The 13,960-nt window shown below is 43.1% G+C and overlaps 1 protein-coding gene across 1 annotated transcript in view; it reads right to left on the reverse strand.

Moving 5' to 3' along the window:
* Positions 1 to 13,960, reverse strand: part of COG5 (component of oligomeric golgi complex 5) — a 186,631-nt gene that overhangs the window by 4,290 nt on the left and 168,381 nt on the right. Inside the window, exons 19-21 of the mRNA XM_080582393.1 lie at positions 8,479 to 8,555; positions 7,860 to 7,986; positions 7,198 to 7,277 (exon numbers count right to left, since the gene is read on the reverse strand). Coding sequence (XP_080438519.1) covers positions 7,198 to 7,277; positions 7,860 to 7,986; positions 8,479 to 8,555 — 284 coding nt within the window. The remainder of the gene's footprint in view (positions 1 to 7,197; positions 7,278 to 7,859; positions 7,987 to 8,478; positions 8,556 to 13,960) is intronic.

Here is a 13,960-nt window from a genome sequence, read left to right on the forward strand (position 1 = left end):
CGCTCCCAGCAAAGGCCATCAGCCAGAGAGACCGCAGAGCTCAGCCACATCCTCAGGTAAGCTTTAAATCCCAAGAGAAGCCGGGACTAGGGGGAAGGGACAGCAGGCTAAGTGCTTTTTAGATCAAGGGGCCTCTGGTGGCTCTGAGGGGCGCAGGCAGGGCATGTGAGGAGCAGGCTGAACAGCAAGCGGGAGGCGCAGGCAGGGAAGGCTCAAGGATCCTATCGTGATGAAGGGAGATGCTTCAGAAGAGTCAGACGTGTAATCACAGTTCTGCTCAGGTCAGCAGTAATCATTCAACACGTTAGATTTTAGTTACTTTCTACAAAGAATAGCCCCCCTATACTTAAGTTGAGAAATTTCTGTGGCAATTTTCTTACTGTAGCTGTCAGCTATTCATCTTGCAGATCTTCCTCCCCTCCCACTCACCAGTGCCCCTGTCTTTGCCTCTATACACTCCCCAAAGTTTGTTGGTCACAAATAGTTTTGAAGTCATCGAAAGCTGCAAATAGGGAAAAAAAAAACAAACAACAACAACAACAATAACAAAAACATATTGACCTGCTTAACTTAGAAAGCTCTGACACCTCTTGGTGAAGTTGTGGGATGGCATCACTGTCCAGATGGTAACACTGCTGCCCCTTTCTGACTTTGATCATCTCCTTGCTCAAAAAAAACCCAAAACAACAACAACAAAAAAAACCTTGAAAAAGATGACAGAGATAACCAGATACTTCAGATGAAAGGGAGAAGCAGCTCTACCCTACAAGCAGTGCCCAAAACCACTCACTGTCAGCCCTTGATAATCCTTAGCCAGACTGTTGTTCCCATCAGATCAAACAGGAGGGGACGAGATTTAGGCTACCCCAAGTGCCAAACACCAGTACGAGCCTTGCCGTCACCCCCTCCAGCAGCTTTGGCCTTTTTTCTCTTTCCTGTCTCAAAAGAATCTGATTTACCTGGCAGAATGAACGGCAGCATTGGCAGGTGCTGTCACTTCAGAACTCAAAAAGCGGCTAAAGGAACTGTTTGTGAACTGTTTCTGGAGATTGGTCAGGCTCAGAGCTGCCCAGTCCCTTCTCCTTCCCCAGCACACAAAGAGCTGACAGACGCCGATCTTCGTCAGCTCTTGTTGGGCTTTCTCTTTTACTGGGGCTTTGCTGCCTTGTTTCAGAGACAAAGTCAAACTTCAGCAGTATCACCAGCCCAGGAACATCTTAACTAATTCTTTTCCACCCAGAAGACAAACAGTAATTACCAGTCCATCAACACTACAACATAAATTCTCAGGCATTTTCCTAAAACATACCTTGTACAGGTCTACATTGAATAATGAAAACAAAAGCCTTCTCAGTACTCTGAGACTACACGTGTTCACTATTTTCCCATGTCCCGTGTTTGCATCTCCAACAGAAGTATTTAAATGCTCTAGAACAGTTAAAGTGCAATTCAGAACTAGGAACTGGGTGGAACTCTAAAACAGAAGCTGAGTTCTTCTCAGAGTTTTGTTAATGGCCCAATCCAAGACAAAGGCATGGTGAGCACCAACTTTTCACCAAATTTAACATTTATGTCAGGCTTCCTTGACTCGTCAGCCTTCAACTTTTGAAGGTTACCTTGCACGTGCCACATCTCTCCTTGGTGGGGATTGCACTGCAACCCTGTGGTGAACAACGCATGGGAACTGCAGTGCCAAAGGGATTCACAAGTCAAGGAGAAACACCTACAGCCCAGCAGAGGACATGGGGACCGCCAGAGCAAAACGGGCCTGGGGAACTACCTGCTTCACGTGTCCATGGAGGCAGAGCAGCAGTCTGCCTCCCACACGGTGTACGACAGCAGCCAGAGCCAGGGTGAGAGGATGAAAAGCTGCTGCAGCTGCTGTGACCTGGAGCTCCCATTCCCTACGTGGTGACCACGGAACAACTCCTGATCAGCCAGCCATCGAGCCCTCAGCAGCTCAGGAAACTCCTCAGCATCACTGCCCATGGCAAGGACACGATGGCGATGTGGCAGGAAGCCTGTCCCTCCCTTTCGGGACAGGACCCCTGGTAAGGAAAGGTACGGGCAGTAAAATGGCAGAAATTATGAATCCTGGGAGAAGGGGTATTCAAAGTCCAGGGAGTAACAGGGAGGCAGCTTTAGAAGTGCGAGGGAAAAGGAGCTGGGAGAGGTAACAGCACACATGGTCACCAAGTAGACGTGATTTCACAAGTACATTTTGGATGGGAATTTAGTTTCTCTGAAGACAGCTACCTAATCTTGTAATCTTGAGAGGGGTTTCAGGACTACGACGCACAGAAACACAGACACTGCAGGAAGATGCTTAGGGCAAAGCGCCGTGTTGGCTGCAACACGGCCAGACTGCAGCTCAGGCTGGCTGAGGTGGAAAGCCTTCAGCAATATGCTTCGCTGAAGCTGCTGAGATGCCTACATGGCTGTCTTGTTTCGGAGATAAATGTGTTTAATAGCAACGTTAACGCCTGAAATGCATATTTCATATGCTATTTTTGCACACTTCACTGGTCCTAGATCAAACAAGCTTTTGTAAACTATGCTGGCAGCACAGCATCCAATTCAGATGCACCATTTTACCATTTAAAATATCTGTATTACAAAAGATAGACTTGCTCCTGTAGAGGACACTGTAAAAACGCTTGTGCATAAGTAATGACGGGAAATAAACAGCATCATGGGTGAAAACGGTATCACCGAGTCTGCAGCACAGAAGAGATCGCAGCTGTTTTCACGGAAAAAGATGGAATTTATAGTTATATTACCGATGTTTAAGAAGATGGAAGAAACCCTGTTTATGTAATACACAAAACATACTCTTGAAGGGATTAGACTAAATAATGCCCTAAATTCAGCATCTTCCAGTCTAATAAAGGACATAAAACCTGTTCGGCAATCTGTTTCTATTTTAAACGACAAGCTATGGTATACATTACAAACGCTGTTTGTAGAAGGGAGCTATGGAAAGAGGCTTGGTGGGCTGTTCTGCATATATTAATGCTTCATTAAAAATGCCATAAGAAGTAAGGAAAAAAAAAATCTAAGTTTAAGATACCCTCCCACATACGGAAAAGGATTTTAAAGCACTTATTAAATTACTTCACTTGCTTGAGCAAAAACATGAGCTTTCTTGGAAATCAGGACAAGCTGATTATATAAGACCCAGATAGTTCTTTTTTAAAACGTTATTTCAACGCATGGAGATTTACATCTACAGCAAAAAGGGGGAGAAAAAAAAAAACGTATGATTTGGGCTGTGGCTCTTAAAGGGATCTTAATGCATATCATTTGGAATTACTCTAATTAATTAGCTAATTTTATACGGCATTGTGAATACCGGTGCTGCCCTCCTGGGCTCTGCTTCAGTTGACTGGAGCCTGACGGCAGCTGCGAGCTGAGGCAGGGCCCTTCTCTTTGCTCGGTGCTGCTGCAGGGCGCCGTAGACCCAGGTCCCAGTCAGTGGGGCAGACTTTTCCTTAGCGTGCTGTTAAAATCCTGTTTGCTCTGCAGAGTTAAGTTGAAGGGGAAAGTGGAAGATGTGCTGCGTGAGAGCACACCTGTCTGACACCACGTCCATTTAATCGGGCACTACACGAGTTACTGGAAAACCAAACAGTAAAATCTGACAGCACCACCTATAGCGCAACGGCGACATCGCTATTTGTTGAAAATTCCCTAACGAAGAGCTTGGTGGAACTGTGATTTTTGTTTAATGACCGAAAATAACTGACTCGGAGCACTTTTATGGACAGGCAGGTGCTGGCCGGGGACGTGGGTGGGCGCACCCCTTTGCAGGCGGCGAGCAAAGCCACACGAAGCGGCTGCCCCTTGCTCGCTGCACGTCGATGGGAGCAGAAATGCAGCCTGGTGCTGACGTTTGCAACAAAACCATCGTGGCCCTATACCTAGCAGGGCTGAAGCCAGCTTCCAGGAGCTTATTTCAGGGTGGTCCCCAACCCTGCCCCCTGGCAGGTCGGTAGTCAGAGCTGCTCGGGATATCAGCTCCTTGTGAAATGAACTCTGCTGTTCACTGCAATGGGAAGAGGTGAGCTGGAAGAAGAATTTACCATGAACTGTCCTTCAGGCTGGCTCAAACGCTGCCACGTGTAACAGAAATGTTTCTCTTGCGGGAGATGGGCTGAGTTAAATAGGGAAAGAAGGGAAAGAAGAAAGCAAAAGAAAGTGCCCTGACTGCTTGCAGAAGTGCTCCTTTCAACACCGTCCCAGGCTCTGGGACGACTCCCGCAGCACGGCCATCTCACCTGGCCGTCAGTGCCCACAGGGCAGCCGTCTGCCCGAGAGGGCTCCTGTGTTCCTGCCTGCTCCCCCTCCATTGAGCAGAGAAAATGGAGCTTCCAGGACACAACGCAGCTGACCTATTTTAGGTGCCTACTTCGGGAGGAGATGAATCAGCCCCGGCAGTGCCCAGTTCTCTGCTGGCTATAAAGGGAGGCGAGCTAATACATCCCCGGCCAGGTAATTCCCACCCTTCATGCCGAACACAAGCAGACAGAAATGCACAAAAATGCTCAGAATGCTCCTAATTCACAGCATTAACACCGTGCTGCATAGCAGGCATTTAAGATCTGCCGAGCAGAAGGAAAACTGCAATTAGTTTTAATATTAAGCTGTAAAGATTCTGATAACACGTGAATTAATATCTGAGAAGCAGGCCCCCAGAGTAATTGCACAGTTGTTATAAACTGAAGCTGCAGAAAATTCCCATTTGTGAGGCTGCACCAAACGTAAGGATAATTTCTTGAAGCAGTGCAGTGATCTGAGAGCCCAAAGCAGACGAGGTCCAAGGCTGAACAACCGCAACTGGCAAAGGCTCGAAGAGGGTGAGTGATAAAAATACTAGAGAGATCAGCAAGATGCCTGCAGTTCAACTTAAGTTCACATGAGGCACAAAGTACAGAATAGCTCAGAAATCTTCTGATGTAATATTAAGGAAAATATAGAGAGTGTGAGTGAAACAGATGGTCGCACAAGCGGCTGGTTAGCTTGCCTGCCTCGCGGACGGGTAAGCAGCCTACTTAGAAGTGACTAAGAGGCATGACAAGAGATGACAAAAAGGTGAGTGCGCACGGCCAGGCACACAGAGGTTACCGGCCCCTGCACTGCAGACCCGTGCCCTGTGCCCACCGCACTCAAGCAGTCGGCCGGCTGGCCCCCACTGATCTGCCTGGTCCTGGACGTACGGGAGATCCTGGAAACACCGCCTGCAGGGAGAGAGCTGCTCGACAAATCCAGGGACGTTCATTCATGCAGCTCAGCAAAGAGGCAGGAGGTACAGCATCCCATGGCATGTCAGGAATAGGGAAGAGCCCCTGGAGAGCCAGCAGAGGCATTTGGGAAGGGCAGGTCTTCAAAGCTGCCTGCTCCATGCCCTGGGAGTGAGGATATCCAAGCAGTGTCCAAACCCTCCATGGCACAAAGCAAGAAGACCACAGTCCCACCATAAAATGCTCAAGTGAGAACCTTGCAGCAGCCTGCTCTTGGGATTACAGAGTGTAAGTATTTTTACAGAGGCATCTCATGCAAAATGAGTAAGGAATTCTGAACTAAAAAGCCTAAGTTTTCCGACTACACTAGTTGGTCTAATGGAAGATGCTCTCTCTGCCTAAAAGCCTTCTTCCAGGTGTATTAATACCCCCACGGTCGGAGCAATTTATCAGTGTCTGAACATGACCACCAGCAAGCCCGTTAACTGAATCAGTCTGAGTGAAGTTTAATTGCGAGCAAAGACAATCGTGTTGTAGTTTAAGGATGGCAATCTCAAATTTGTATAAAGGGATTGAAAAGACCTAAATCCCATCAGTTCTCATATGATCTTCATTCCTGGCTTTCTCTAATGTATCTGAAATCATCAGCTTTGCCAGCACTATCAGGACAGAGATTACAATAAAAATATTAATACCTGTTACATATATAGCTCTATCAGCACTATACCTATTATCCATTCCCTGTAATGAAAGATGCCATAGCTTGAGATTCAAGAAACCTATAATTTTGTAATCAAATTAAACTAATGACATGCAAGATTTTCAAAAAATACTCTTCTAATACACATGTGAAGAGACACAGTCTGTATTTTAATATTCCAGAAATAAATCCCACTAACATCTACTGGTGATCAACTAGCATTTCTGTAATTGGCCCAAGCATCGTACTGGGCTGTATCATGCTATCTGCTTCAAGAACTATAAGTCATAGATATATAAATATTTATAGCAGACTCCTTTTGGTTGTGTGCTTTGAAAATGTAGACAGATAATAGTCTATTTTCTCAAATACAACCACTGCTGGCTGGAACTTAAGAGCCATTTTTTACAATCTCAGCAAAAGCTGACCACAACCATGCACAGAAGTGCAAGGACAGAGCTGATCAAGCCCGGTACAGCTCTGTGTGACAACCTCTCCTGCGCCACTCAAGTGTGTAACACCTCGGCTGGGTTGGGACACGGAGAAGGTGGCTGGAAAAATTTGGCCATTAGGAGCCAAATGATCATCCAAGCCTTGAATCCAGAGGATCCTTGTGCTCGCTCCGTAATGTTCATAGAGCACTGATGTTCCCTCTAATTTATTTTAAAAATCAGTTTGTCTTGAAAAACAAAACTCTCCACAACTTCACCTAACATTTTAAGACACAAAATAGTATTTACCTATAAAGTTTTCTACCCTAGTAAGATTTTAATAAATCTGACATAATTATCACTTCCTAAAGATCCCCAGCTGGTTGCTGAAGAATAATATTACAGGGGTTACAAACAAGGCTCTTGCATTTTAAAATTCCTAGCTATATTTTCATTGCTAAAGCTTTAAATGCCTCTCTTTCTTGACACAGAAGACAGGATGGCTGCAGCCTTGATTTCTCAATAGCTGAGAGAGGTTGTTTTGCTAAAATACAGTGTTAACTTGGACCATCATTGTGTGTGGCGTCCCTCTTTTGGAAGAGGATTATGTGCTCATTCCAAAGGCACTGGAGGATTTGGATATGGGACAGGAAGGTGTTCTTATTCTCCCATTTTGCAACTCGTCCCGTGAGTGGGGAGAGGATAACAGTATTTATGATAAGTCACCGACCGCACTCTTCTCTACTTTTCAAGACAAGCCCTGGTGTCCAGATAAGCTATTGCTCAATTGTCATAAAAGTACAGAAGAAAGAAACATGATTTTTACCGTATGAGTGCAAGCCTGTCCTTTTCAGATGGATGATCATCAAGCCACTGGGAGTAGCGGGCAATGGACCACTCAGCCCTCTGATACAGGGAAACACAAACAAATACCAGTTACACATAAATGCAGACAAGGATATACACGCAACAATTCCAGAAACAAAGAAGAAATAAGTGAAGGCAATAAGAGGCACGCTTAACACTGCAGTGATGCAGAATCAGTTAAGAAGTCAGAGACAATTTAACAGAAACAGCCCAATATGTTATTTTGGGAGCTCAGCGATGATCTCCTACATCAGCTGTTTGCCTGGTTCTGACAGTGGTTTGCATCTAGATTTCCTACATCCGACTGCAATTTGCAGTCTGGGATAAGACCTCAATTTTCTTCTACGAGCTAACTAACTATTAAAGAATTGAGAGCCCATTCAAAATCAGGTTATCATTTTCATACTGTTAATCAAAATATGAAATTAATGACCATAACACCTTTGCCACAATAAAAACAAAAGCCATCAAGCCATACAAAACATGAGCTTGAATATTTTTTTTAACTAAAATAACTAGGGTAAACAATAACATTTGTTACTTAGGACATCTACTAAGCAGTAACATTAGTTACTAACTCCTTAGGACATCTGCTAAGCAAAGACAGGTTGATCTTACTACCTGGAAGGGTGATTTTAACTCCGGTGGTGCTCTTGTAAATAAGAACTGAAGAATAATGCTGAATGGAATAACCTCTCCCAGAGCTGGGCTATTAGCAATATGCTCACTGGTCTGGAACAGCAGCGGTCTGGAAAAATGCAACAATATACTTGTGAAAGGAAGAAAAAGCTTATCTTATGCATTAGAATAATAACCTATACAGTGGCAATATTGTGTTAGGATAGAATCACCTCTTTTTTCCACTAGTCTGCTTCTCAGGTTTTCAACAAAGGTTCGGTTTGTGAAAATGTAGAAAGTTGTGTATTTTAATTAAACAACAAAGGACTGTAAATTTTGTATTTCAGTGAGAGCATGTAAGGTAACTACAGAACTCACTGTCATAAAGCAGCAGCACTGAAAGCAACACAAAACGTTACCATTTGGCCATCATTTGCATGACAAAGACTTTTAAATCATAGTTACACGCTGCTTAAAATTTAGAAGAACTTTAACATATTTCTACTTCGCTTGTGGGTGTTGCCAAAAAAGCTCTCAGTTCAGTCAGAACTATCAAAAGCTAATAAATCAGTTTTGAAATACAGTTTGGTCATATAACCAGTTGTTAGCTGATGCAACTCACCTGAACGACCTCAGCTGCCGGTACGATTTTCCCAGGTCAGAGACTCGCCGACACAGCGGTGCTACTGCTAACTCCATCTATAAAAACAAACATTTTAATTTGAGTTAGATTGTCCCCAAATCTAAAATTCAGCGTTTAAGTAGTCTGCCTTTAAATAATAACCCAGACTTGCAGGCCAAGACATCAGTTCCTTGCTGGTGGCTGCTTTTGAGACAAGAAGCTGTTCTTTCATACTGCACTGCCCAAGCCAGGACTTCTGCTCATTTTTGGCAACACGGTAAGCGCCCCACGGCAAACAACAGCTATTCTCCCTGGATGAGAACAGGATGGGCTCTCGTGAGCTTCCTGCAACTGAAGCTTTGTTGGCCTGAGCAGGTTCATTTTGCCAGCGATGAGTTTCCAGATAAAGCACTTATGTCAAGGTCCCACACAGCGTGAGCTCAGAATGGGAAGAGAGCAAATCGAGGCAGGTTTCTGCAAACCATTACAAAAGCAGTAGGAGCGCATGCATATTTCAGCTGGGCACCCTTTCCTTTGGCGAAGGATGAGATTAAAGTAGTTCATTCTTGAATCCTCAGCCCCCAATTCAAGAGCACAAAACCCACATGGACTGGCAGGCAGCTGGGACCTATTGCCACAGGGTCATACAGAATCAGAAAAAAGAGCATCCATAAGAGCATTATTTTCTTGCTCAGCTGTCTGCTCCCTGTTCAGTCTCCGAGTTACAGAATCCATCTTTAAAAACAAGCAATTTTAAACTCTTTCTGTTCTTTAAGCACTAAGGAGTTCACCTGCCTTTTCGAACAAGAGCCAGACTCCGCTCGGTTTTTATGGCATTCACGTGAGACTCAATTCCTGTCACAGAAATCTACACTACCAGTGAAGACACAGAAGTGAGAAAGAATAATTTCACCTCCAGATCCCCAGCTGAACCCTTCGGTACCATTACAGGGCAAAAATTCAGTCAACATGCACAACAATCCAAACAACACCATTCAAAAAAAAAAAAAAAACAACAAAACTTTGGCAAAGTCATTTTATCCAGACGCGGATTAAGTCTTCATTTTTTGCATTCCTGAAGTGTCAGTCAACAGAGGGATGCAAATTTTGTTTTTGGTGTAGATTTTTTAAAATCCCCACTTTGGAAGACTATTCAGACTGATTTCCACAAAACACACAATTAAGATTTTTCAAAGGATTAGAGCTAAAATAAGTAACCAGATAAAAACCACCATACAGTCAGCTTCCCATTTAAGTAACATCACTGAAGTAGTGTTAAAGCACTTGCAGTAATACAGTATTTAGGGTGAAGCCTTTAATACTGTTATTCTTTCCAACTGCAGCCTTTTCTCAGACAGAGTAAGCGATGTGGAGTGCACAATCACAAGACAGGCAGCTTCTCCCTGGGATTTCTGCAGGGAGGTGCCCCAGCTCCTAAATAGTGATGAAGCTCAGCCCAAGCTCAGCACAAGCTCAGGGTTGTTTCCCCAGGTCTCCTGGGACACTTCTGAGCACCCATGGGAGCCAAGAGGCCAGCCTGCTGCACAGGATCAGGAGCAAGTGGCCAAAAAGAGGAGCTTATTAAACAGGATTTGCTGCATCATCATACAAGACCCCAGCAGACCCTGACAAACAAATGGGAGCTCTGATTTCTTCAGAGCTTCTTTTCAGGCATCAGAAATGGCCAGGGGCAGCTGGAAGTAACTGGTATCCTGCAGGAGCCGGCGTCCCTGTGCTGGTGGGAGCCGTGGGCTTGTAGCTGCGAAGAACTTGGGAGAAGTAATTCTTGTAGGTGCCTTAGAGAATTTGATAATAGGCAACAAAATGCCGTTCTGACTCGGGGAAACAGAGAAGCGTGGATCAAACTGTACCCAGGAGGAGAAAGAGATCCCAGCACAGCACAACATAATTCTGCTTAATAAGTTTTAAATGATCGTTTCTCTCCTGAAACACAACATGATGTAATGAGACGTAAGTGAAACCTTCTACAGCTTAACCAGTTCCTTATTAAAACAAATTTCAATGATTTCTCTTAGACTTATTTAGTGGTTTACATAAATCAACATTTTTAGTCTTAAACACTAAAGAATAAAATTTCCTTCAGAAAATTCTGTTACTTCATCTTCAACCTTTATTCACGGTAGGGAATTATTAGTATTGCTAGAGCTAGATAAATTTAATGGCAGCAGATGGTTGATTCGTGAAGTACTAGTTGCCAAAGGAAAAAAAAAATGTTTTTAAGCTTTGCAGCATACTATACCATCTCAAATTGACTCACGAAGAGTGGGAATGAGTGAAAACTGATGTGGTAAAAATGAACATAAACCACAGAAACTCTTTTTTTTTTTTAATTTACAATGTTAGTCTGCTACGTGTTATAACCCAATCCCTCCAATAAAAACTGTACCTCGCATAACAACAAAGATTGTGGTTTTCACTTGTATTTTAGCATTTGTCTGGATCCAATGATATAATGAGATGCCGCAGCTTCTTTCTGCTGCTGCAGTCCTTTCTTCAGGCCCTCTGTAGAGGTTTTGTGCCTCCACTGAGCACCAAACTGGATGGCACCGCTGGCTCAGGAGGCTCCGGAACAGCTGCTGGTTTTAAGGTGCTGCAGTTGGGCAGAAGACAGAGCACACGTCACTGCGTGCTTTTGCCACCTGTCATCACCTGAAGCTGCATCAAGTGTTGACTCACGCAATGAGGTTCTGCTGTAACAGCTTTTGTTGTGAGATGTAACTACAGCTTCCAAAGCATTTCGGTGAGCTTTTCCAGGTCAAGTGCTGCTTTTGGCTGTCTGCGAGCCAGTATTTGTACCGTGGTGTGTGCGAGGCCTTCAATGCATCCACATTCAATGGGCGTTACATATGTAACGATGAGTAGCATTTTTTGTTTCTTTTCCAAATTTCTCTCCCAAAATTACATATTTGAAAATTGGTACGTCTAGGTTAAATTCAGTAAGAAATCAGGTGTCCAAGGAATAACGTGCAACCACAACTAACATGAGATGATCGTTATCACAGGACCTCAGGACCTGTTGGAGGAGAGGCCATAAGAAGTGCGTGTGCACATGGAAAAGGGAGAGCTAGAATGGAAGAAGGCCTAACGACTGCCTCATTCCCGCTAACTTTGTTCCAAACCCATTGCTCTTCCATGATTTATTCATGTTATTTTGTTATGCTTCACAGAACAGAATGACAGACTCTCGCCCAACTTCTATATAAAACGTATTCCTCTCCTCAGTGATTCCTGCTCTCTAGGCCTAAAAAGGCTATGTTATCTTTTCTTCTCGTATGACCCTGTCATAGCCCATGGCTAGTTGGTCAATTATCTGTTGAACTATTCACTGGCTAGCCATATTGTAAAAACAAATCCATCACATGGCTGGCTTCTCTAATCGGATTATGTTCAGCAACCCAAGGGTGAAGTTAATACGTAGTCCAGATACAGATAATGCATATAGATTGAAGGGTGCTTTGAAAAACTCCACAGTGAAGTTATTGTTTTGTGCCTATTGTGGTATTTTCAAGATCTCTCGTAACCAAAAAGCTGTTTTTTCAGTTGGAAAATCTTAGCATTAAATTTTTAGCAATTATATTTCCTCCTGGCCAAGATGAATTCCAAGTTTTTAAATGTTAACTCAGAATGCTTTTTTTCTAGCCATTCAGCAGGAGAGAATGCTTTAACAAGCGAGGGAGCAGAAGAGTGAATTATTGTATGAAAGAAGCTGGCCTTGAAGGGATGTGGAATTTGATTTCTCCACCATGCAGCAATTCCAAAATGGTTGATGTTTAAGTAAATCCTTCAGCTGCAATACCTCCAAAATATTGCACATAAGAAAATAGTTTCCTCCTTCTGGCGGGATAGTTGGCACTAAACATTAAGTACATTTTATCTTTAGTAGCTTTTGCCCTTGTGACTACGACTGTGATTACGACTTCCTGCTTCCCTTACTCCTCTGTAAGAATCTAAAAAGGAGAGTATTTTATGAAAAAATGATAAAAAACATTTTTAGTTGTATTAGCATGCTTGATCAAAGGCGCAAATCTATTTACATTAAAAAAAAATAATGCAAGATTACTATTCTTGCTTTTTTAATGCATATTAAATCAAGAAAATAGATTCTGACCATAAGCTAACCAGCAGATAGGAACACTATTTCTATGATAGAATTTAGTGCAGTCAACTTCTACAGTAAAAGCATTTTTCTAGGAAAATTCAGTAACGCCAAAACATTTTGCAATATATTGACAAAAACTTAAAGAGTTGGTGGCAGTGTTAACTACGCCCCATCAAAACAGTTCGACCACAGTACTGAAAAACGACCAAAAAAACCCTCAAGTCACACCTAGGTAAGAAATATATGAAGCTATACACAGAATGGTATTAACTCAAGCGGGACCAATAAAAATATTTTCAGCCACTCGACAACGGCTGAAAATAATCAGTCATGACATGACATGGGGCTTGTGGCAGAGGCAGTGGCTCCAGCTTTCCATGTCACTCCAAACACAGTACACAAACCTGTGCCATGGATGGTACAAGATGGGAAATCACATCATGCTTTCACACATGAAGCCTAAGGACGACTTAGTCTTTGCAACAACTGGTCTAGTTGATTTCAATGTAGTTGTAATTTGTATTTATTATTAATAAATAGTTATTTTCCTATATCGGTTTACAAACTGTATGTAGGAGACTACTAATTTTCATGCCAAATATTACTGTAGAATCCCCATTTCTTCTACATAAAAGTCTCAGTTTACTGTGTTTGTATTTCTTCCTTGGCTGCACTGTCCAGAAATTCTACCAGGCTTTAAGAAGGCCTGAACCACAAGCCACAAATCCCAGAGCATTCCTCAGTGTAAGTGCTGTAGCAACTCTGAATACCAAACAAGCTAAAAGGTCCTCTGGAGAAGAACTGGTACTCCCCAGAAACAGAAATAAAAAACCATCAGGGCTTGCTTGCTTGCCTGCAGGAGAACATTTTTTCCAGTCTGAGTAGAACTGAATTTGAAAGTGAAATTTAGTATTACATACATGAATACTGAATCGTGATCATCTTAAAAATACAAAAACAAATGAAAACAACCTGATCCAGGAATTTATAGGACTGAACTGAAAAGTAATCTTGTCCAATTGCCTGTATAAAAGCTGAGAGCATGAATTCAACCTATGCACTGGAAGTATTTCAAACAATGAGAGTCCCAAGAAACAGCACAGTATGTGATAATAAGCTTGCAGCATTGCAGACATTTTCTAGGGCTTAAAAAGCTTCTGTGTTCCTGTAAGCACTGATCTTCATGAAATCCTGATATTCTGGCATATTTCATGCCTACCATACCTATTTTACAGCTGCCAAACTAGCACACGACTGGTCTTACTGCTGGAATATCTGTAATGCCTAAGATAGCAAAATGCAATACTGAGGCTGTGCAAACAGGATCAGACAGAGGGTGCGGGTTCAACAGAATTACAGCAA

This window comes from Anser brachyrhynchus, assembly GCF_964034855.1.
Source record: "Anser brachyrhynchus genome assembly, chromosome: 1".
NCBI lineage: Eukaryota > Metazoa > Chordata > Aves > Anseriformes > Anatidae > Anser > Anser brachyrhynchus.